General features: G+C 45.1%; 1 protein-coding gene across 1 annotated transcript in view; it reads left to right on the top strand.

The window, feature by feature from the left end:
- Window positions 1-25,449, top strand: part of SYN2 (synapsin II) — a 1,092,985-nt gene that overhangs the window by 499,188 nt on the left and 568,348 nt on the right. The window contains exons 2-3 of the mRNA XM_085624864.1: window positions 18,280-18,337; window positions 20,060-20,151. Coding sequence (XP_085480990.1) covers window positions 18,280-18,337; window positions 20,060-20,151 — 150 coding nt within the window. The remainder of the gene's footprint in view (window positions 1-18,279; window positions 18,338-20,059; window positions 20,152-25,449) is intronic.

The following is a 25,449-nucleotide window of genomic DNA, read 5'->3' as shown; positions in this document are numbered from 1 at the left end:
CACGGGGAGAACCGATGCTGAGATTTGAACCCATTTCCCACCGTAGCTGCTCACATTCAATAATCAACTGATGTCGTTATGTGGGTTGGAACACGTTTCGAGCGCATTGCTCCCTTAGTTTAATTTACAAAGCCCGCGCCTCATTATAAGCTGGAAGAGCCAGGGACAAAGAGTGGTATCTCTGCCTTGCCCGCTGCTTGGATTAGCACTAATCTATTCTGTGATCATCATGCATGCTGCTGAGCCCTGTCATGAGCAAATACGTTCTTTGTTTACTCTGGAATGCTTATTTGCTGACTTTGCCTATTCTCTCAAAACAAACTACAAAGTAATCTAATTAGCAAATACCATTCAGCACGCATGTTTCAAGTGTTTGCATGGATCATCTGATCCACCCCACTACTTAAATCATCTTACGCATTCTCCGCATGCTTGTGGGCATACCATCACCAAGTTGTTCCCTGCATTTTGCTGTTTCTCTGCTCACTACCCCTTCCTAATACTATTGCTGTCTACCACTTTGCCTTCCCGCTGCACCTTGCTCTTGGTTCCATCTATGCCTGCCCCTCTTCTCTACTTGTCAACCTTCTTGTCTTTGCGCCCTTTCCCCAGGCCTGTCTCCTACTGGTTCTCAGTTTCCTGTTCTTGGATTGCCTGCTCCTCCTTCCTGTCACTCGGGAACACTTCCTGCCTCCTTCACTGCTTGCCTTTGGTTGGACATGTTTTCCTGTCTCTCCTCCCACCTACGCTTCCTGTGTCTGCATCCCCCCTCAGTATCAGCCCCTTTTTGAATGTCAGCCTCGTTCCTTGTGTGTTCATGTTTTTTTGTTTTCCAGTCTCCATACCTATCTGTCTACTTCTGTTACAATCTCCTCTGATCCTTCTTTCTGTCTGCCTCACTAAAATTCATGTCCTTACCTGGTACACGTCTGTGCTGCTGGCTTTCGTAAATTGTGCTTCTTGTCCCACGGTCTACTGTTCTTCCAATTCATCTGCCCCTCTCCTTGTGTCTCAATCACCACCTGAGTCGGTCTTCTCATCTACCTTTTCACCTGCCTGCCTGCAGCACTCCATGCTTTTCTTCTATTCCTTTTCTTTTCTGTCCCTCTTTGTGGCATTCTCTGTCCCCCAATCCATCTCTGGCAAGTAGAGCACCAAGGAGAAGGGCAGACAATCTCCGTGTGTATGTGAAGTCCCTCGTTATGTATATCTTTGGTCTTCTACTCTGTCTTCCTTTGCATAACTCGTATTGACTTCTTGTTTTCCTGTCTCATTGCCGTCGCCCTACCATGTCTCTTTGCTCTTCCTGTCCCCTGTCTACCGGCCACTATCCATCTCTCTCTTCATCTCCCCTTTCATGTGTCTGCCTCTTTCCATGCAATCTTCGGCTCTTCCTATCCTCTCCCATTCATGTCCATTTGTCTCCCTCCTTGTCTCTGTCACTATCTCATTGTCTCTTTTCATGACTGTCGGTTGCCTGGCGTGGATTTCTCCTTAACTTGCTCTATTCACAATGCTTGTGTTTTTTCTGTAAATAAGAGTGACTGTCTGTTTGCTGGCCGCTGTTGCTGCTCCTTCACTGCCCACCCAAACAGGCTGCACCTACCCTGCTCAGAGGCTGGCACAGACTAGTGAATGGGGCATTCCTTTGGTGATTTATAATGTAATGCACCTCCCTACACCTGGCGAGCACCAGAAACCACACATGTACTCTGTGGGAGGACATGCAGAGATTGTAAACATGCACTTTTGCCGAATGTCTTTCTTGCATTGCAGTAGTTTAACCATATAGGCAGTTTAACCCTACGACTGTTTGTTTGTGTTGTGTATATGTTTGTATGCTGGTGCATCTGTGTATATGTTTGTGTGTGCATGTTTCTGTGTGTGTGTTTGTGCACGCACTTGCATCTGTGTGTTTATGTGTACGTGTGTCTGTATATATGTTTGTGTGCATGTTTGCATGTTTAAGCTTCTGGTGTGTGTGTATATTTCTGTGTGTGTTTGTGCACTTGTCTGTGTGTATTTGTGTGCAAGTGTCTGTTTTTATGTAGGTGTGTGTGTTTGTCTGTATATGTTTGTGTTTCTGGTGTGTGTTTGAGTGTGTTTGTTTCTGCATGTGTGAATGTTTTGTGTGTTTGTGCACACCCCTGTGTCTTTGTGTGTGTGTTTGTGTGCCTATCTGTGACTCAGAAGCTACAGATCATCTGCATTCAGCGTGAGGTCATCCTTTGGCATGTGAGCTTAGGCAGCAGATGGGGGCTATTGGCCTCCTCTGCCTGTCTCCAGCTGTATGCCAAAGCACAAGGTCACCAGCTTCACCCCCTAGTGCCCTTGTGCTCTTGGGTAAACTCATTTACATGTCATGCCTCCACCATGTCTGCTGGGAGAGTGACCCACGCACTCATTCTCTTTTCGGTCAATACTTATATATTTCCCATCACCCCCCCCCCCCCCCCCCACTGCCCCTCCAGTCCTGGACTACTTTTTATAGGCAGGTCACTTTCACTAAAAGGTGCAGCTTCATGCACTCTCTTCTGTTCTGTTCAAGATGTTGAATGACTGTCAAAAAAAGAAGCACCTTGAAGCCTGATGCGCTGGCGCTCCGTTTCTTTAAGGAGCTGGACTTTGAGGCCTTACATGATCACACATGCGGAGGGATGCCGGCCTAGTCTCTCTGCTCCTATGTCTGCCTGATGCAACAACACTGTTCGTGTGAGCACCAGCTCTGTCTTTGATTTTGTGCTAGAAGTTGTAACCCTGCACTTAAGGCACATCTCTGACAAGGAGAAAGTTAAACATACATACTCTTCCTGTGTGACTTGCTTGTGCCAACTGCGTCCCATCGGGGCTCCCTCTCCTCTTCACAATTTAACACCCAAATTCAGCAATAAGCCACTTAAAGATGGCCAGTCAACCTTTGTGAATAGTGCTCCGGTGCCCAGGAACCAGAGAATCCATATTTGTTTTTTTAACTTTTGATCCGTTTGAGCTAGAAATACAATAGGTTGATAAAGTTAAAGCCATTTGCTCTGCTATACAATACCATTAGCAAAGCAAATGGCTTTAACTTAATCTAAGGCGAGACCTATTGCACTTTCAATGGTTGTTGTAGTATGGTGGACCAGTTACAGAGTTTGCACATCTATCACATGGAGTGAGGTGTACTGTGTTAATAGTGTGAATAGGAGTTTAAAGCGAGGCTGGGTGAAATTAGGTCAACAAGGTGACTCTCAAGATGTTTAAGGAACAAATTAGCAGGCAAAAGTTGGACGTCATCAGGGAATTAACCAAATACAGAAAAAACATATTCCATTAAACATGTTTAATATTTCTTAATTTCTTACATTTAAATTTGATTCATATTCCCTTAATGTTTTAAACACTGCATTTCGAAAGAAATATTTTTGCTTTCTCCCTATTGTAGTCCTATTTATTTTCTAATTGATTAAACCAATAATATGTTTATTTTTTCGAAATTTACATTAGTATACTATTGTAATATGGTTTTATATTTCGTTCCTAAATGTTTGCATTTGCTTTTAATGAACTGTGTGGATCTTAGTTTTTGACCTCCTTGTTTTTAAATATTCTCCCCTAAGATCTAATTTTTTGATTTTCAGGAAGGATCAATCTGCTTTAAGTCCTGAAGTTTAAAAAAGTTGCCCTGCGTTTTATGGCTCCCTAATACACTCCCGCATTTTTCTTCCTTGCCGCCCACCATTCCTACATGCTTTGAAGCTGTAGTTTTCATCATCATGGTTGCATTAAAATGACCAATATATAAATAAGCAAATTAACCTCCAGTATCTAGAATTTCTTTGTTTTCCATGAACTAAACATCATTATTCTCCAGAATTCTGCAAACTGTGGCATCCTGGAGGTGTCCATGTTTTGGTCTTGTACTGGATGACAAAAGTATGTCAGAAATGTTTACGAGCAGCACAGCGGCTTCCGATCACTGACAGGCGATAACTGCAATCACACTGTGTGGGATTTTGTATGTCAATTGCCGCTTAAGACATCTCCCTGTTTACAGCCCCAGTCTCATCCTAGGACAGCACAGGACGCCATTGTTTGCATTGCATGCAAATGCGACTCTGCCTCACAGAGCATTGCATGCTGGAAAAACGGAAACGTTTCCAGGAGTCCCTGAATAGAGCTTTGTGAGGGAAAAAAGTCGATCTGGGTCCATGAATAGGTTAGCAAATATCGCCGGACAGAAGCCAAGGCAAATTTTTGTTTTCGAAGACAAAGGATGTGAAATTCCAAAAGTCAGAGAGTGAAGGGGCGCTCAATTTAATCTCGTGAAGCCGGCTTGTATAGGACAGCTCTATGTTAATCAGCCACTGGTCTAAACAATGTGTTCATCTTCTGTGCAGCAACAGGCAAACACAAGAGCCCATCTCATCCACCCGTGCATACAATGCCATTTGAAATATAGCAGATGCATCTTTTCCCTTGGTTCTTGGTGTGCATGCCACCTTTGATGCAAATGGTACAAACAGAGTAAAAATAGGAAAGATAAAGGAACATATATGAATATAAGAAATGTATTCCACTTTCTGCATAAATGTGCATAATAATTATATTAAGAGCTTAAGGAATTCTGTATTTACCTTATGTAGCCACATCATTGTGCATGTGCAACCAAGATACATTTGCTTGAAGCACCAGTAGGTGGATACTTCAGTACTTTAGGTTTTACTCCTAGCAAGCGTGAGCTTGTCCATGTGCCCACAGTGCCAAAAAATAGTCATACTTACTCTTACTGACCAAATGACTTTTCGTAAGCTGCCTAAAACTTCACTATTCACACACTAGGCATTGTCATACTTGGCTGTGTAAGCACTGCTTTCCCAGTACCAGGAGATATCCACAGGGGAAATCTAATACTGTTAAAATATTTTAAAAACTTCAAATATAAATTCTTCTTCAGATAATAGAGTGATATTAGAAATCATTTGATAAGCACTAAATAAAATAGTTTGGATAACACAATTGAATAACAAAGGCCAGATGTAAAAGGACGTGGTCCTTTTACATCTGGCCTTTGTTTTTAAATTGTGTTATCCAAACTATTTTATTTAGTGCTTATCAAATGATTTCTAATATCATTCTATTATCTTAAGAATAATTTATATTTGGAGTTTTTAAAATTTGCGACCAGTATTTTTGTGACTTATAAATGATTTTATGTGGTAATTTAGGTATTAATATGTCGGTTCGTAAAATCCGAATCTGAGTGGGTCATAATCCAACCTACCTTGTGAATATTCATGAGGAAAGTCAGAAATTATGACTCACTCTGATTGGTGCCTTTTCAATGCTTTGTGACCAGCTTTTGGTTTCAAAACATTGATACAATGCAAACTGATTCGGTAGTTGGTAAAGACACTTACAACTTGCCCCTTCTAAATATTGATTCAAAAAGGGGTCAGAATTGAATTTGTACATTTGAGAATGCGATTTTACTGTCACAAACTCTGAATCCGAAATAAAAAAGAAAACAAACTATTAGAAACAAATTAAATCTTAAATAAGAAATGTCCATAAATCTTTTTCCTCAAACCGACCCAGCAGAATACACTCTTAGCTCTAGTTATACTCTGATGCAAAGGTTGAGGTGTGTCTGTCATTTTTTCACGGCTATTTCTATTCTCACCAATTAGGATTTCTCATCCGCCTTTTGAAAGAATAAAAACGCCTAGTGCTTCTGCCTCCAGATTATTATTCTGCAGTAACTGAGTGGTTCTGGCAAAAGAGTGGAAAGTGGTGCAGAAACACAATGTGTCAAATATTACCATAACTTTAAGAAATGGGTGTGTAGTCGAGGAAAATAGCACCACATCTTCACAGTGCTACCCTATATCTAATTTAATCAATTCTAATGGCTTCCTCCTATTCAATAAGGACAATAAGTGCAGAATCAAAACAACCCTCTTGTATCGGTTCCCCAATTAGGCCCAAAGGGAAACGTGCCTTCCCATTATCACATGTACATTGACCCTAACCCCATCACTGCCACCTCTCTCACTTCTCTATCACTGTTTGGGGGAAACACTGAAATTAAAATATAAGTAAGGTGAAAATATTTGTGTATTTGAAATTTTGGCCAAATGTTATATGATACTTGCTGTAAATATACTGTCATGGGTCTGTACAAATATAGGGCCACAAGGAATCAAGGAGGGTGTGGAATGCTTCCTCTCGTGCTGCTGTGTGTCCCTACTGGGACAAGTTTTGGAGTAACAAAGGAAACAAATATAAGTAAAGCCAATAGGCCAGGTAAAAATGTGGGAAAATTATCAAGAATGAATTCCTTTCTGCAGGAAATCCAAAAAGGAAATAAAGAATTGAATGTGACAAACAGTAAGATGACTGAGTGCACTTTTCAGATGGAAAAAGTCCCTCATGAGTTCCAATTTAACACATCCTGAAAGGCAGAATTACAAACTAAAGACACTGAATAGCCAATAGAATGAGGTGAGAGAGTAATACTCCTCTGGGTTGAGCCAAAGCTCACTCTTTTAAAGAATAAGTAACAATACACAAGCATTTGTAATATGGCAAACACTCTTTTGATGTGCTAATTCCATGTTAAAAGTTGAAATTGTTTTTCCGACTCCTAAGCGGGGATTGTGAATACTGACTTGTTATCTGAAAGGTGTGTATTGTATGCGTCCCTCACATTTATCAGAGGCTTAATCCGCAAGAGATACTTTGTATTCTTGTCTTCCCTGCATTATTACTTTTTTTAGTAGTTATAGGCTTTAATTTTAATTATGCGCCTTTAAATACAAATAAACAACAGTAATGGGCAACAAAGGGGCGAAGATGTGCAAACAGTCTGTGGTCCGCAGTGATTTTTAGGTCGAGCCTAGCGGCAGCACGCATGCGCTATCGCTCTGCGAAGCATGCTGTATTAGGGTATGCAGTGTTAAATGGTAGCGGCAGTTTCAGTCGATAACCTTTCAAGTATTGCCCGGCGGTAATCGCCTCTTATACCATTCGATGATTAACCAACAAAAGAGGCAGGCGCCGGAGACTGGAAGGCAGGAAACAAAGTTTTATTCCGTCGGAGCAGAACACATCAGATCGGACAGCAAGGTATCGTCTCGAGGTGCTCTCTCTGCATCTCTGAGACCTGGTCTCTTATACACACGTTTATGCTTTATTGCAGGTTTATCATACATGGCACATTCTTGAGATCGCTTTGATACATGAAAGAACATCCTCAGAATCCCCGGCTCAGATCCGCTCCCACACATAGCTACAGTAGAAGTCCCCACCCCACCCACAGTAGGAGATGGCTATCACACAGCTGGACATTCCGCCAATTCCCGGGGGTGTGTGCGACTGGTCGGGTCTCAGGGGGTGGCGGGCCTTGGTCTACTGTAATCCCTTTGATGTGGGGTGTTTCCCTTACGATGGGGGCAATAAACTGCATCCGCAGGGCTAGGTGATGGCCTGGGATCGGTTCGGACAATCGGGCGCAGAGGAAGGGGGTTATCAAAGGGATGTATGACCATGTATGGGATGAAAGAAGGTGTCGGTCAGGCGCGGGATGTGGTTCCATGGCAGGGTCGCGCAGAAGGAGAGAGTTTATGGCCCATGTATGAGAGAGCGGGGGGTGGTCAGCACGCGGGGGGATGTTCGCGGCGCCAGAGGGACGCGCTGGCGATCGGCAATGAGGTCATGGTGCCTAAAATGGCCGTCGCGCGTTTTCTGCGTGTGGCGCTTGGGGAGAGACAAGATGGCGCAGATAATGTTCAGTTACGAACTAAATTTCCACAGTCCTCCCTTTTAACATATCTCGCCAGCTTGTTTAGTTCGGATCTATCCCCATAATACCTCGTACTTCTATTTCATACAGGGCTTTCATCCGTTCTGCTTCAAAGTTCAGAGTCTTAGGGCAGATGCAGTTCGTGAAAAGTGAACATAGAGGTGGCAAGCATTGAATCCCCAGGCAGCATCCACACAGTACCACAATCGGTATTAGGATAAACGTAAACAACCTCCACCCCCAACTTTTAATAGTGTCCCAAAACCAACTGCCAAGCGACCATCCTTCTTGCTCCTGATGAACCTCTGCGGAAAGTCTGTGGAGGTGTTCAATCGCCTTGTAGACTGAGGGTGAGTTATCCGGTACGTAGGTACAACAGCTGGACCCAATGATGCGGCATGCTCCTCCACGATCAGCCAGAACCACGTCTAGAACGAGGCGGTTCTGAAGAGCTACCAGGCGGACGGCCTGAAGCTCAGCGGTGTTGGTGAGGATGCCGGCTGTAATGTTCATTGTGGTTTCGACTGCCTGGGTTAGGTGCCGGATGGCACGGCTGTTTGCCATTGGACCCCACAGTGGAACAAGTCCCTTTACTGCATCCATGAACTGTGCTCCAGTGGAGTCGGCTTGTACAATGTCCTTTGCACGTTTCTGCCGGTGATGGTTTGCTGGAGCCACATATGTTGGAGGAAGGATAAAAGCGATGTAGCAGGTGCCTCCCCAACCTTTCGGAAGCCAGGTGTAGCCTTAGTACCACAGACGAAGTACATATTTGGGGAGGTAACAAAGGAGGGTGGGTCAACTGAGTCCAATGTTCGGGTGATGAGACAGGAACTGTGGCCTACCGGCTGTGTTCCTAGGCCTTCGAGGCACACCAGACCTGTGGTGTTGACGACGGATAGGGCCACTGTTAGGGTGGCGGCCGTTCGTTTCCGGAGGTAAGAGAAGGTGGGTCTGGCTGGGTTGTTGAACACCTGCATTTCAACTCGCTCCTTGGCAGGGATGTCCATATGGAAAGAGGTGGTTGATCTCAAAGGACAAAAGGGGGCAGAGGTTTTTCCAGTTTGGTTCAGCCAGAACCTATGATAGAAGTGCGACACAGTTTTGCCGGAAGTGGCATTGTCCTTGTAACTTTCTTGCAGGAGGATTAGCCAAGCGAGGCAGGAGCCATGGACAGAGAAGGGCGAAGGGATGAAAGGGATGGAATGTCCAGTGGCATGTGGTAGCAATCCACAGATCCAGCAGTTAGTGGCATTGGCGGCAAGGTTGTGTTGGTGGAGCAGTTGCACAAAAGAGTTATTCCAGAACTCCTTACGTCTTTCTCGGAGTTGGGGTGAAAGTGAAATCAGATGGTGTTCTTTCATGGTGGTGGGTTGGGCAGTGGTCAGCAATGTCTTATGAGCGGGTGCATTTTCTTCCAGGATCCAGAAAGTGACCATGAGAAGGAGGCAAAGGAGAAGGGTAACAAAAAGTGCAATGGTCTTTGAGCTGTGCATTTTGTCAGTCTTTGGATTTTTGTAGTGGATCTTCGGACGTCCGGTTGCTTCCATCATCTTCATGTCGGTTGCTTCCATCACCTTCAAGGGACTCGGTAGCGGGCAGAACCACAGACTTTGTTTAGTTTCTCTCCTGGAGGCCTTTGAGGTGACTAGGCAACCGCTCTGAGATTTCAACTTAGTTCGTGATCTGCTTAGCCGAAGTTCCCTCCTTGCATCGTAGGTTATACCCTTCTTTGGATGGCACAGTGGGATCGGGATATTCAGTCAATTCAAGTGTCTCTGTATTCGGGCAGCAGCTCAGGGATGGTCGGTCCTTGTCCAGAAGTTCCTCTTGGGCGGTGATTTTGTCGGTGGTCGTCAGGGTCGATGATACCTTCTTGCAGTGGTGTGCATGCAGCCAATTACGTTTCCCCTCCACTCGAAGAGCTGTTCGGGTGGTGATCAGGACTTGCAGGGGGCCCGTCCACTGGGGCTCCAGACTCTTGGTGCGCTGAAAGTTGCGCACTAGGACAAAGTCGCCGGGTTGGATGTCGTGTCCGGGGCCCCTGGAAGCATCGGGAATAGCTTGCAGCACCTGCTGATGGATAACAGACAACGTTTTAGTTAGATTGTACAGATAGTCAGACATGAGGACGTCCGGGACGTCGTGAATGGATGCTGGTTTTGGTGCAGTCCAAAGGTTCATGGGTCGCCCGAAGATGACCTCGTAGGGGGTTAAGTGGTGTTTGGTAGGAGTGGAACGCATTGATAGCAATGCTAGTGGGAGGGCGTCTGGCCATTTCAGTCCTGTGGTGGCAACTATTTTGGCTAGTTTGAGTTTCAATGTGGCATTATGTCGCACAACCAAGCCTGCAGATTTGGGGTGGAAGACCGCATGAAATTTCTGTTTTACTCCCAACCCCTTTAAGATGAGTTGGATAACTTCGGCTACGAAGTTGGGGCCGTTGTCGCTCCACAAAATTCGACAAAGGCCGTAACGGGGGAAGAATTCTTTCAGTAGTACTTTTGCGGTAGTCATAGCAGTGTTGTCGCGGGTTGGGTAGGCTTCCACCCATTTGCTGAAGGCGCACACAACGACAAGCACGTACTTCAGGGTTTGGCATCTTTCTAACTGAATGTAGTCCATCTGTAGGACCTCAAAGGGGTGACTAGGAACCCCAAACCCTCCCCGGGGCACAGCAGTTCCTTTACCAGGGTTGTGTTGGAGGCATATCAGACATTGTTGGACTAGGCGTTTAGCTGAGTCTGGGATTTTGTCGTTGTGCCAGACTTTGGAAATGAGTTCAATCATGGGGGCAGACCCTATGTGTGCGGGGGAGTGTGTCATGGTCAGCATGGGAATCAGGTATGAGTCAGGTAGCAACCATTTGTTCGTGTCTCTAGTTCGCCAGCAGCCTTCATCATCTTTCAATCCCACCCGTGCCCATTCAGTCAATTCGTGTGGTGAGCTGGCCAATTGTATGTCTCTAATGGTTTCCCTAGCATCCTTCCATTTTTCAGTTTGTGACCTGGTCACGTACATGCGTGTTGTTGACCTATTCTCGGCTGTGGTTCGGGCAGTGATGTCAGCCAGCGCATTTCCCTGTCCTATAATGTCCGTCACCTTTTTGTGTGCTTGGCATTTGATCACAGCTAGCCGTGTGGGGAGGAGGACTGCTTCGGTCAGAGCGGAGACTAGATCTCCATGTAGGATGGGTGTGCCATGGGAAGTCAGGAATCCCCTCTCCTTCCATAGGAGCCCAAAGTGGTGAACCACCCCGAAGGCGTACTGGCTGTCGGTGTAAATGTTTGCGGTTGTCCCCGCTGCTAGGATGCATGCTCGTGTGAGAGCAATCAGTTCAGCCGCCTGTGCGGATCGCTGTGGGATGCGGGCTGTCTCAACAACTCTTCGGGCCGTGGTGACTGCATAGGCGGCTGAGGTGGTGCCGTCGGGGAGCTTGATGCATGAGCCATCTACCCACAGCTCTCCGTCAGGATCTGGGAAGGCAGTATCTCGGAGGTCAACCCTACTCTTGGTCTGTTCGTCGGTGAGGGTCACACAGTCATGTATAGGGGACGCATTGGGGTCATTGTTAGGGAGAGGTAGCAGAGTGGCTGGGTTCAGAGTGGTGCATCGTTTCAACGTGATGTGGGGTGCAAGCAGAGTCAGTTCATAACCAGTCAGCCGTGCGCTAGTCAGGTATTGAGTCTTAGTCTGGTTCAGGAGGGTGTCAACTGCATGGGGTACTAGCACGGTGAGGGGGTTTGAAAGCACGATCCCCTCACTTTGTCGGATAGAGACAGCAGCAGCGGCTACCGCTCAAAGGCAGGCGGTCAAAGCTCTGGCTACAGGGTCAAGAGTGGCAGAGAAGTAGGCACAAGGGCGTTGCTTGGGACCTATGGACTGGGTTAGAACAGACAACGCGCATCCCTCCCATTCGTGGGTGAAGAGGCAGAAAGGTTTAGTGTAGTCTGGGGTTCCTAGGACTGGTGCTGAGCAAAGGGCATCTCGTAATTCTTTGAAGGAGGATTGGCATTCGGGTGTCCAGGGGAGGGGGAAGGGGACATCTTTACCCAACAGGGAAAGCAGAGGTTTTACAATAAGACTGAAGTTTGGCAACCACTGTCGACAGAAGGAGGTGAGGCCTACCAGAGACCGCACTTGCTTCTGAGTTTTGGGAACAGGGGTTTCTAGGATGGTCTGAATTCGGTCAGGTGTAAGCTTCCTCCCATCTTTGGATAGGAGGTGGCCTAGGTATGTCACTTGGTGTTGGCAGAATTGCAACTTCTTCCTGGAGACCTTGTGACCGTTCTCCGCGAGGAAGTGGAGGAGGTGGATGGTGGCTGTGACTGCGAGCGGAGTGGTGTCGGCCGCCAAAAGAATATCATCGACATACTGTATTAACACCACTCCGTCCGGTAGTTGAACTGCATCCAGTTGTCTCTTGAGGGCCTGGCTATATATGCTGGGACTCTCAGTGTAGCCCTGTGGTGCCCTACAAAATTTGTACGAACGGGCTTTTAAGGTGAAGCCGAAAAGGTAGCGGCTGTCTGGGTGGCTAGGGATGGAAAAGAATGCGTTCTTGAGATCAATAACGGTAAAGGTAGTGGCAGTGGACGGAATCAGGGTGAGGATGGTGGTGATATCTGAGACTACGGGGTACTGAGGGAATGACTACTTTGTTAACCTCTCGTAAGTCGACAATGAAGCGGTATGCTTTCTCATCTCCCTCGCCTTGCTTCTTAACAATGGGTAGGATAGGGCTGTTGCAAACATTACTAACTACTTCTTCTACCACTCCTGCATCGACTAGGGACTGGATGATTTCCAACAACGCCTTCTCGCCTTCGGGCGATATCCGATACTGTGGAAGCTTTGGGAGCACTGCGTCCGGTCGGACAGTTATGTGTACAGGGTCGATCACCATGCGTCCTACGTCTGAGTCGGTTTTAGCCCATAGATGTGTGGGTAACGTGTCAAGTAGGGACAGGTCAGCATCGGTTATGGAGAACATACGTCGTGTGAGACAAGGCCTGAACAGATCTGGGTTATCGTGCAGTATGACTCGGACTCCGTCTGGGGAACATCTGATGGTAGCCCAGAAATGTTTTAGTAAATCAAGACCCATAATGGCGTCGGGGGTGTTGGAGGAGAGCAGAAATGTCGTGTCAGTGGTGTTATTTTCCAAGTCAAAGGAGATTGGTGCGGACAAGGGATTAGTGGAGGGCGTTCCATCAAAGCCTATTGAGGTTACATGTGAGCCAGACAAGGGTGCCCTTGGGATCAGCCGTTTAGATAGCGCACTACGTGTCGCCCCAGTGTCTACCAAAAATGGAGACTTTGTGCCCAGGACTTTAGCAGTGACGTAAGGACCCTGCTGGTCAACAGGGAGTTCGACTGGACCCCTCCCTTGCCCCTGGCGGTCCTATGCAAAGTCATGGGTGTTTTCGTAGTCGGACTGCTGGCACTGGTTCTGTCGGGGCGGTCGAAGGTGTTTGGTCTGTATGGCCTGTCACTGGTGGTTCGTGTACCCTCGTCCCTGTCCTCTATTTCTGGGGCTGTTTGCTATGTCTCTTGTGTCCCTATTCTTGTTCATATCCAGAAGGACCGGGCACTGGGATTTCCAGTGTCCGAACCCTTTACAGAACGCACACTGATTCTCGTCTAAGTCCCTGCGTCCAACGTAGGGTGCGGGTGCATGGTCTCTAGGGGGTAGTTTCCTAGGGGCAGTCGGTTGGTAGTTTCCCTTGGGAGGTTCCCTTCCTATGGTCACCCCTTGCAACTGTGCGATCATTACCCTTTCCTTCAGCTCCTTTTTCTTTCTCTCGGACGCCCTATCGTTCTCATTCTTTTGGTGTTCGTAGTACTGGGCCATCTGGAGGATAGCCGCGGGTTTGGAGGCTGCCCAACTACTCTCGCTGGTCTGTAACTTCTGGGAGACTTCCTGTGACAGACCCTTTACATAATTCTGGACAAAGAGGTGATGTCCGGTTGCAGTGGTCATGTCCTGGCCACTATAATCGGAAAACACTGTCTCGAATCGAGAGAAGTATTCGGATACATCCTCCTGGGGTTTCTGGCGGCAAGCCGTCACTATCGACCAGTCTACTCTCCTTTCTGGGATTAGGGTCTTTAATTTCTGAACAATCTTGTCTGGGAGTTCCAATATGGCCTTTAGAGGTTTCTGTCCAAGTTCTCGCTGCTTGTCTATGGTATCGAGTTGTACCCAGGTATAACCGAACGGCTCAGCGTGGTCGACTTTCCGGATTTGCTTCCACACATCAGCCGGCAGACATAACCCGAAGAACAAATCGATATCCGCCAAGATCATTATAGTTGAACCTAAGGCCGTACCTAGTTCTGTGTAAAAGGCAGTCGGGTTCTTTCTTAAGTCGGGTAGGGTTTTTCTAAAGGTCAGGATGTCTTGTCAGTCCCATGGCTGATAGACCCAGTTATATACAACCCTTCCCTTCGCATCTTGGTGGTTGATGTCATCGTGTGGTCCCTGACCTCGTGGGGGGACCCAGTAAGGAGCGGCTTCCTTGATGGGCATCATGGTATCAGCTTTTCCTGCCTGGGGTTCAGTCGCTATGGGGGTTTCTGTCTTGGTCGTCTATCTGTGTTCTTTAAGATGTCGGAAGACTTCGAGTGTACGTGTGAAGAGGTCCGTCACATCGCCCTCTCCCTCTTCCCCAATATCAACCTTTCTATACAAGGTTGCTAAGCCTTCGGGACCTCTATCCTGGTACCTATCCTCATAGGCATTCAGAGTGTGATAACAAAGTCGTACGACAAGGTGTCGTCTGTGGTTGTCGGCATATGAGTTATACATATCTGTCACATATTCCTCACTTTCCTTCCGTTCTACTAGTGTTCTCACTACCTTATCGATTCCGTCTCGTTCACCCTTTGTTAGCCGATTCATTCTGGCGGAATCTTTCTTTCTCGTCTCGGGGTCATCTAACGTTATTGCTAACGTTGTGTTCAGTACAAGAGGCTCGGCCGGCGCGGAGGCCGTGAGGACCGAGGCCCTGGTACTGCTTTCGCTTGCGTTCGGAGGTTGTGGGTGCTGCACTATAGGTTGGGAGGGAGCGTATGGAGGGGGCATGTAGATGATCGGAGGACCTAATAGCAATTCATCGTTCGCCCGTTGCTTGGAAGGCAACTCAGGGTAGAGCGTAGAGGGGGTCCTAACAGGGCACTGGCCTGACGTTTCAGATTCTTGTTTTTGTTTAGCTTCCTTTCTCTCCTTTATTTCTTCCTCTAACTTTCTAGAGACAAGGTGAGCTGCCTTTCGTAGTTCTTTTTCTGCCTTTACTTCTTCTCTCTTTTTCCGTTGCGTTGTTTCTTTGCGCCACATGCCGAAACTGTCGAGCATAGTGGGCGTCGTTTTATTGCTACGTAGAGCTATTTCTAGCGTTTCTATTTTATGGTCATCAAAGGATCCCATCAGTGGCCACTGACTTTCGGAGTCCTTCTTTGTATATTTATGCCATAGTTTGCTATAAGCTACAGCGACTAGTCCATATTTAGTAAACATGTCCTTATTAGGGGTGCCTTCCAGTGGAGCCGGATGGTTCATCTCTAATAAGCGGTCCGGGCAGAACCAACTATCAATCAGTGGGGAGAAGATAGGCATGACGGGTTACAACGGGGACAAAAGTCTGCACTACCTATCTTTTCACTGCTTGCAAAGACTAGACAGAATATCTCTATTCCACGTTATTTGTAAGCAGAGAATACCTCCAAAGAACCAATATCGAACAACCAGTGTTCGGACAATCAATCAATCAATGGTGAGAAAGAGATAGGCACGACGGGTTACAACGGGGGACAAAAGTCCTCATTACCTACCCTTCACTATCTGCAAAGACTAGACAGAATATTTCTATTCTACGTTATTTGCAAACAGAGAATATCTCAAAAAGCACTATTCGTCAAAAACAATCAATGTTTGGACAATCAATCAGTGGGGAGAATAATAGGCACGACGGGTTACAAAGGGGGACAAAAGTCCGCGTTACCTACCCTTCACTATCTGCAAAGGGAGAGAGAGTATTTCTACTCTTCCCCGTTTGTAGGCAGCGAATATCTCAAAAAGAACAATCAAATAAGCAATACTAGTATTTTCAATCAATCAATCAATCGTTTCGCAATTTGTCGTGTTACAGGACCTTACCCGGACCGCATGGACAGTTTCTCGTCTTCCGCCTCCAGCGCCCGATCGTCCTCTACTCTCCGTATTTGCCGCGGCACTCCTGATGGTTCCCAGTCAGGACCGTAGATCACTCGAGAGAGGTCTGCTCGGAACCAGTGAAGTTCGGATGATCGGCTGCCAGACGAGGGTCTATCGGGCAGGAGCTCTTCCCGATCGTTGCAGTCGTTCACTCTGTCGTTGGGACCTCTCTCATTGGATCCACGTGTCGCTGATGGGCCCCACGTTTGGGACGCCACTTGTTAAATGGTAGCGGCAGTTTCAGTCGATAACCTTTCAAGTATTGCCCGGCGGTAATCGCCTCTTATACCATTCGATGATTAACCAACAAAAGAGGCAGGCGCCGGAGACTGGAAGGTAGGAAACAAAGTTTTATTCTGTCGGAGCAGAACACATCAGATCGGACAGCAAGGTATCGTCTCGAGGTGCTCTCTCTGCATCTCTGAGACCTGGTCTCTTATACACACGTTTATGACTTTATTGCAGGTTTATCATACATGGCACATTCTTGAGATCGCTTTGATACATGAAAGAACATCCTCAGAATCCCCGGCTCAGATCCGCTCCCACACATAGCTACAGTAGAAGTCCCCACCCCACCCACAGTAGGAGATGGCTATCACACAGCTGGACATTCCGCCAATTCCCGGGGGTGTGTGCGACTGGTCGGGGCTCAGGGGGTGGGGGGCCTTGGTCTACTGTAATCCCTTTGATGTGGGGTGTTTCCCTTACGATGGGGGCAATAAACTGCATCCGCAGGGCTAGGTGATGGCCTGGGATCGGTTCGGACAATCGGGCGCAGAGGAAGGGGGTTATCAAAGGGATGTATGACCATGTATGGGATGAAAGAAGGTGTCGGTCAGGCGCGGGATGTGGTTCCATGGCAGGGTCGCGCAGAAGGAGAGAGTTTATGGCCCATGTATGAGAGAGCGGGGGGTGGTCAGCGCGCGGGGGGTTGTTCGCAGCGCCAGAGGGACGCGCTGGCGATCGGCAATGAGGTCATGGTGCCTAAAATGGCCGTCGCGCGTTTTCTGCGTGTGGCGCTTGGGGAGAGACAAGATGGCGCAGATAATGTTCAGTTACGAACTAAATTTCCACAGCATTAGCAGCCCCGCCGACTCTCCGCCCACATTTGTCATTGGCTTTCTGTCATTGCCCTTCTTAAATGGTGGCTTCTGATTCGTAAATCGTCTTGATAGTCCCGCCTTGTCTCCATTTGTTATGGCCCGTAAGAACTGGACCTTTTACTTGGCTAGTTACACGACCTGCTTTATCTAGGGGGTGAGCACTATTTTTGTTACTGTCACTGATGGGGACATGGGTGGCTGCTTTTTGGGGAATTTGCATAATGATCACAGCACCCGCTTCAGGGACACCGCGATCATTTCAAATTTACTTTATTTATCTTTCATGATGAGTGCGGCATCCACTTCTCGTACACCGCGCTCTGTTTAATTTTTTTTTTTAAACTTTCATAGTGAGCATGGTCCCCCTTCAGGGACACTGCGCTCTGTTTGTTTTTTTGTATTAACTTTAAAACTGAGCGCAGCGCCGCTTCAAGTCTTGTATTAGGCTGTTCCTGAGCATCTCATGGTTTTGCAATGCTTTATGACAGATTTAAGTAGGGGAATTTATAATAGCAGCAAAATTACCAATGGGCAAAACGTGGTTGGTGTTCAACCACCCAGCTGAAACACTGCACGACCAGTTGATAACAGGGCATGAAAATGAGCCAGTTTGTACTGTTCATTCATTTGAAACAGGGCTTTATCGCAGTACCATTTAAAGGCAAACACAATTTGTCAAAACCTAAAAAAATGCCTTCTTCTTCAACAAAGACAAGGCATAGTCAGTTTGCAGGAAGAGAAGATTTACAAAAAGTTAAGAGTTTGTTGCGAATTTTCTTTGGGAGCGGCACGTATTTTTCATGCTTTCACAGAAAAATAGCATTTCAACTTAAAGAAACATGGCAACCAGTAATCATTACTGCAGTTTAAAAATGACAGCGATCTTTGTTAGCTGACAGCTGTCTGAAGTTTTTATAAACCTTTCTATGCAATTGTCAGTGTTCACTCAATCTGAAGTTGAGAAAGTAAAAAGCCATTTTGGGTGAATAAATATCACAATTTGACAGTTCCATGCTTCACGCGAAACAAATGAAAGATGCTTTATTATAAAAGTTTTTGGGGTATTAAATAAAAAACAGATCTGGCACACCGTTGCTGCACCTTTGTTCATGTTGACCAACACCAAGAGCTCAGTCTGTGTTCCTGACTGTATTTCTGTTTTTTATTTGTTTCAGGGCGAAGTGTTTTCGTGGGAAGAAAGTTCATGGGGAATTTGACATCCGAGTTGAACAGGTAACGAGCTTTGTATCTTAGAAATCAAAAGTTCTTTAAGCTTTTATTTCAATAGTCATTCGACACTAAGGCCCAATTAGAATGTATTTCAGTGAAGAAAGTTTTGTGTTGCTTGCTGTGATTGGAAGTGGGTAAGAGACTGCCCATTACAACCTTGGAAGTTGTGTATCTAGCAAATAATACACGTAGAACTTACCACCAATTTCTGGTGCCAATAGAATGGGTTCTGTTCCCAAATTTTTTCCCAAAGGTCGTTTACAAATATCTGAAATTAAACAATAACAATATAGTCGTTCCTTACAGGTGTTACCAAATACTGTAACTTACATGTAATGCTATTGCCCACCATGAAATTACCCATCTTCCAAAAATTACGTGAAACTGCACCAAGTACTTAATAAATGTCCTGAGGTGAAGTCATGAGGGTACCAAATTGAGCCATTTTGAATTAAAATGTTCTTTTTGTTGTATTTTGAAAATCAACACGAGTTCTTCTTCTAAATCCAAATAGTGCTCCTTTCTTCCAGAGTGAAGTGCTCGATGTTTGCACAGTTCATTAAATATTTTGGCCACTCACTTAAAAACCTGGGTGTGCAAAAAGAGTCGGCTAAGAGTGCAAGTAAGAGCGATTTGTAAAATCAGGATCTACTGACGTATACACCCTCTTTTGGGAGGTAGTGCAGCTCAAAATCGTCTAATATGGCTGACTTTTGATAATCCTATATCTAATATGATGCATTAGAGCAGGGTTCTCCTAAGTTTGTCCTGGAGGGCCGGATCCATGCCATATTTTTAGCATATCCCCATTTTGATAAATGAAGTTGTCTTACAAATCTGTCATGAGTCTGGCCCCCCAGGACTGACTTTGGAGAACCCTATATTAGAACATGGACTTCCCAAAGAAAGAGGAAGAGAGGATATAGTGAATGTGGTAAATATCCATGAAGTTCTTACTTTGTGGTTATCACAGACATTTTCATTAACTAATTGTATCCAGTTTGCTCCCTTAATGTTCGTGCTAAAAGGCAGAAGAATGTATGCAAACTGTGCAGCAAACTGCCCTAAACACCACAATATTTTCAAGGAATTATGATGAAGAAAGGATACACAAAAAAGAAAAATTTGCACATTTAGGTTTTGAAAAACCTAAGGAATAGGAGAATAAGAGCATGCTCGGAAATCGATGACCCTTGTAGATTTCTGAGAGCATCCTTGGAATATGCTTGAAACTGAAAATCAGCCGCGGCCCGTGCAGGTAAGCGAGCAATGGGGCCAAGTGAGGGAGGATTTCAACAAACAGATTTAATTTTCCCTTGTGGTCATCTGTCGAATTCCCCCCAACCCGGCCCTACCGCCCCACCGCTCTTACCTGCACGGGCCACGGCTGCTGAAATGTTACTGGCTAATGCTGATTGTTCTTCTTGAGGAATCAGAATCTTCATAAGGACCTTATGTCAACAGAATGCATCTTGATTAATGAATATATGCGACTGACATTAACAACAGGAGTGCGTTCTAGCGTTTTGTGGCAGGCTGGTGACCCTGATACTGAGCTGGAAGTTCAATGGCAGAAGAGAATCTAGAAATGTTAGAAAATGCGAGCTTCAAATGTTAGGTTTTACATCAAGAGTCGACTTTGACACTGCCTATTTTTCTTTCATGTAAGACAAAAATAAGAAAAGAGTTGATCAACTGCATCGTTGTCTGTATCCTATTTTTCAGGCAGAGTTTTCAGAGATCAACTTGGTGGCACACGCCGATGGTACATATGCAGTTGACATGCAGGTGCTCAGGAACAATGTCAAGGTTGTCAGGTATGGAAAAAAAGGCAACACTTCCGCATTGTTGTATTACAATGGCATGAAATATTGAAGAGAGTGATGATCAAAGCCTGTAAATTAATGAAAGATCGCTAATGAGGCAGCCATTTTGTCCTCAATATATAATGACTGCTAGAATACCGTTTTTTACTCTCAGGCAAAATATTAACTTTTACTGTAATTGAAGAATTGAATTGGCTCAAACCGTTTTAGCTCATCACTAAACAAATAGCAGCAGTGGAAGGGATTTGCATGGTCAAAGATTTGTTCCCTCTTAGTGGAAAGTTTTAAAGTTATGGCACCTTATCCAACCTCGGTTGTGCAACAGAAGAGGAAGCTCTTGCAGTGAGGAAGTCAGACATCTCCCAGGCTGCTGCTATTATCATACCCAGTGCTCTTGCCAGCTTTACTGTTCTCCTCACCTTTTATGTTTTCTCTGTGATGTTGGCAGAGTTGTCCTGTTGGTAATTTGAACTACTTCTATGTTTTCTTCCACTGAATAGTTGGCTCAGTAAGCCTCTGGACACTACAGGCATGTCTACTACCACACTTCTATCACCCTAATTTTAAGTCAGGAAAGCTGTGTCTACATTCTCCACGCCATCCACTTGTTTAGCTATATTGTTTCTTCTATTTTCCACTTCTTCCTTACTCTATTCTAGTTCAGCTCTCCTCTTCCTCATTAAATTAACTAAGTTGGGGCCCCACCCCTTAAAGTTTCTGGCCTTCGAGCCTTTAGTTTTGTAAGCATCATTACTTTTGCTTTGTTCATAGTGCAACACGTGTGAGCTGCACGGTTGCCACGGCATGTACACTTGTCATATGTACTGGAATACAAGTATAATTAACGTTTTTATGTTGTTAATATTTGAATCCCTTTCTGTGGGGTCATTTTTGTATTTTCACTTAATTATATTGATCCTGAGGATGGTCTCATGATCTAAGGAAAATAGAGACTGAAACATCGACACCAAGTCCACTTCTTATCATACAATCACAAGCATAAAAACACTGGCTCTATTGTTTACAGATGCTACTGTGCTAGTATCCAAGACATCCAAATGAACTGAGACCCTACTGCTAAGGTTTAAACTTTTTTGTACTAACCACAGCTTGGCCATTAACACAAACAAAATTAAGTTTATGGTGATCCATCCCCACTGGAGATTCAGAGGGGCCTTAAGTCTAGAGGGTGTAGAGCTCAAGAAAGAAACTTTGATTATCTCAGAATTTGTTTATCCGCTTCCAAATCATGTTCAAGCCAGGTTTCAAAGAGTATGTTCATGTTGAGCCACCGGGTGGCAGCAACTCTAAGACCAAATACACCTCCTTCCACCCTGTATCCTCTCTCCTTGAAGTTTGGAGAGCCCAAGCACTTGCGGTTGCAGTCCATGGTACCGAACTCTGGAGACACACTGGGGGTAGCAGAAAATAAAATCTTGAGGGCGGCCCTTAAACTTCCACAAAGCACTGCTCTAGTTTTTAAATAATATATCCAACCTATCATTTCTAAAGTGTGCTGCAAGGCAAATATTTATTGGTTGAGGATCTGGTTCACTATTGAGTTGGAACCTTACAGGGTGGGTCCTAGAGACATTCTGGACAAACAAAAGGGTAGGGTGACTTTACCCTGGCTAAAATATGTGAGACAGGCCCTAGATACACCTGGCCTGTCTGAATTATGGCTAGATCAAACAGTTATTATGTCCTCCTTTTTCCAAATGATGAAGTCCCTCTTCTGGGAGCATGAGGAGATGAGGTCGGATAAACTATCATGTTTGGGATCCCTAACCAAAAGATTCTTGGAGGTAAAGCCATTCCCTACCGTTGAACCTTACCTGGATGAGCTTGAGCCCCCCCCCCACTTCACAAAAGCCCTTTATATACGGTTCGGGCTGGGTGCCTTTCCACTTGATACTTTTACGGTCAAATGTAAGGGTCACCGGGAGGATAGTAAATCTTGCCCAGCTTGTAGAGGAAGTAATGAAACTGACAATCACCTATTCTTCTGTCCAAGTTACTCCAAGCAGAACAAGCATTGGATTGTCCCTTATGTCGTTTCATAGGAATACACCAGTGCTGGGTTGCATTGATAATCTGCAGGTCAGACACTCCCCCTTATGTTCTATTTTCAATTGCAAAATATTTAGAAAGTATCTGGCATATTCAGTCTAAGATCATTCCTCAGTCAGCCCCCACAAACCCGGATACGATCTAACCCAGTGATCCATGACCCTGGGATAGATGGGTTATTCACAGAAGAAATCAAAGATCCTGTTGGGCAAAAGTAGCAAGGGAGCTATCCCATAGGACGATCTGAACTTTTAGCTGACGTCCCAGGAAAATTTAACAATTGTTAACTTTCATCGAGTGTCCTTTTTATCGAATTATGTATCCACCAAGCAATATTAATGTAGTTGTGTATTTGTTTGTATTACTTACTTGAACCTTATGCTGTGCAGTTGTCGAGTGGTACTATACATTTTTAACTTGCTGCCCTGCTCTTGTGTATAGACCCATAATTTGATACTATTGTACTAAATACCTGCTGTATAACTATGAGCCCATATCTCCACATTGCACTTTTGATATTTTATTATTTAAACCTTTCGCTGCGGCGGGAATTCCGCTGCAGCGCTGGGGGGGTTTGGGGGCAGCGCGGTGGCGCGGTGCTCATGACGGAACCACTCCGTCATGAGCCGCGGTTGAGCTGTGCTCATGACGGAGTGGTTCCGTCATGACTCCACCCACTGCGATAATCGCCCGCACAGGCGGGGAATTAGCGCTGCGTGGGCGGCGCGGCCGTCAACAGCCGCAGCATGACGGAACCACTCCGTCATGAGCACACGGCGACCGTGGCTCATGACGGAGTGGTTCCGTCATGAGTGGGGAAGGGGTTAAAGTGTCTAAGACATCAACTAAAACAGAGTTGAAGAAGTGGGTAGCAAACCACAGTTATTACAACACAGTAAAATCATAAGCATAAGAACATGCATTAACCCTTCCATTAGGCATGTCGGACCACATTAGTTTTTTTCTATGGTTTGTGTCCTTGTTTTAGTATCTTGAGCCGATATGTAAACAGAGATGTTTTGCATGTTACCTCACTGCGTGGAAGCCCACCATGAACAATGTACTCTGTAGCTTTAAATGCTAACAAATTGTATTATAAATTTGTGGTATTGCAAAACTTTTATGGCTTATGACCAAAATAAAGTATTTCTTGACTTGATTTAATTCTATTTGTCACTCTGTGGACAAGCAATTCACTTTGTTATTTCAAGAATACTGTTTTCTAATGACTCCCTTCTTAGCCATTTATCTTTACTATAGTCAATAACCCAAGCTTGCAAGAGGTTACTGGGTTGCCCCTTTCTTAATCTTAACATCAGGCACAGCATGCGACTGACGGCTCAAATCATACATCACTTGAGGAAGTAGGCAGCATCTTCTATCTCCAAAGCAAACAGGTGCACAGTCCTGTTGACCTGTAGGAAATGCGATAAACCAAAAAATGGTCACAAAAGCCAGAACATGGCCTAAGCACGGTGCCTTTATATCGTACGGGCTATGAATATGCATCGTATCTTGCTGCACATTGGTTTGTGAACAGTTCACCAGTGCTCTTTTGTATCGTCGCCCAGTATCATTAGCACACAGCATTGTAAACGTATTTCTTGCCCCTTCCTGAGGGAAAGACTGAAAGCCACATGCTGACACCCGAAGCTGCTTTTGGAGGGGGAAGGGGGGTATTTTGATTTACTTCCTGGACCTCCATTGTCTTTATTGCACTGTAGATCAGCAACACATTATCTTCTTCAATGCTGTTTGTGACAGTAGTTTCATCAAACTATTTTCTGTATTCTCCTGTATGTGCTGTAGGTCTGTCACCACAGCTGCAGTTCTCTTTTTTTTTCCATATTAGACATGAACAGGACAACCACACTGGACGACAAGAGAGGTTGCTCTCATATACTGCCCTTCTCAAGCTTCCCCAGTGTTGCTGTGTCACTGGGATGGCCTCCTTTTCCCTTATTGTGCCTCTTTTCATAGTTCCTTTCTTGTAAAGTCTATGAGGTTTCTTGTACTTGAAACACACTGTAAGTCCAACATTCAGTATAACTCATCACCAAACTGTAATATTCACTGTACACAGAAAAGAAGTTCAGTTCAATATGTTTATTATGAGCTCCCTAGCTGACTACTTGTTGAACATCTATACAATCAAAATACACTGCAGTAGCCTGTCCACCCCCAAGTCAGTCAGAAATGCATGCTACACTCACACAGCAAATATGCTACACCTACGTACCACATGAGATATTGGAGAGCGTGACTTACACTGTTCTCCTAAATTCAATTTGATGATGTACAATTTGAACTGAATAGTAATTATACAGTGGTAGTTCTTTATTCAAGTTTGCAATGGTGCAATTCCATAGCTCTCTCCATCAAACTAAAATGACAATGCCTGAAAATCAGTCAGGCCTCGAAGACCTGGGGTCTTATTACAGAAAGGACAACAGGGATGCAATGGGTGTTTGTGCCCACTTCTTGCATCACTCGGGCACTTTACTATTTGAGAAGGTGCTGCAGATTATTTTATGGTTTCTTTTTAGGTCTGGCTTAAAGACAACTATAGCTGTTTTGCCAGCCTCATATTTTCCAAAAATAACATACAGAAAATACATACATATGTAGGGGCTTCCAATCAACACTCCTTCACTATTGTTCTTTAGACATGTCACTCAAATTATACTCCCTCTCACCCCAGCAAAGGTATAGCTCAACAGACCAGCCCACTCCAGCCATTGGATGATTTCCCTTTGAGCAACTGTGTTTTGTCTGTGCACATGTACACATACACCTAAAAAGTAGTTCCCCCAAAAACCAACATTATTAGATACTTGCACTTCCCAATGACTGCTATTCCCTATGTACATTAGGGCTACAGCAATTATTTTCATAACTCTCAAGACAATTATTGTAAATAACAATGTCCGTTCCTCACTATAAACCAGCGCACTTAATACATCCTATAGGAAAAAAGCTCAACTGGTTAAATTGTAAAAGTGTGTATGTAAATTTATATACTAAAGCCATTTGGTGTAAGAATTTTAATGACTTGTGAGGGACATCTAGTAAGGACTAGTGGAACTGCAGGTCAAGTAAGAGTGTCAAAGCTTTTGCATTTGACTTTGAGGGCCATCTAGTAAAGATTTGAGAAACTGCAGCTGATTTTATTTTTGAAATAATTTAATTTTTTTCAAAAGTGAACATAAAACAGAAGCT

This window comes from Triturus cristatus, chromosome 9 (genome assembly GCF_964204655.1).
Source record: "Triturus cristatus chromosome 9, aTriCri1.1, whole genome shotgun sequence".
NCBI lineage: Eukaryota > Metazoa > Chordata > Amphibia > Caudata > Salamandridae > Triturus > Triturus cristatus.
The sequence above is the reverse complement of the archived record's forward strand: the minus strand, read 5'-3'. Positions and strand labels throughout refer to the sequence as shown.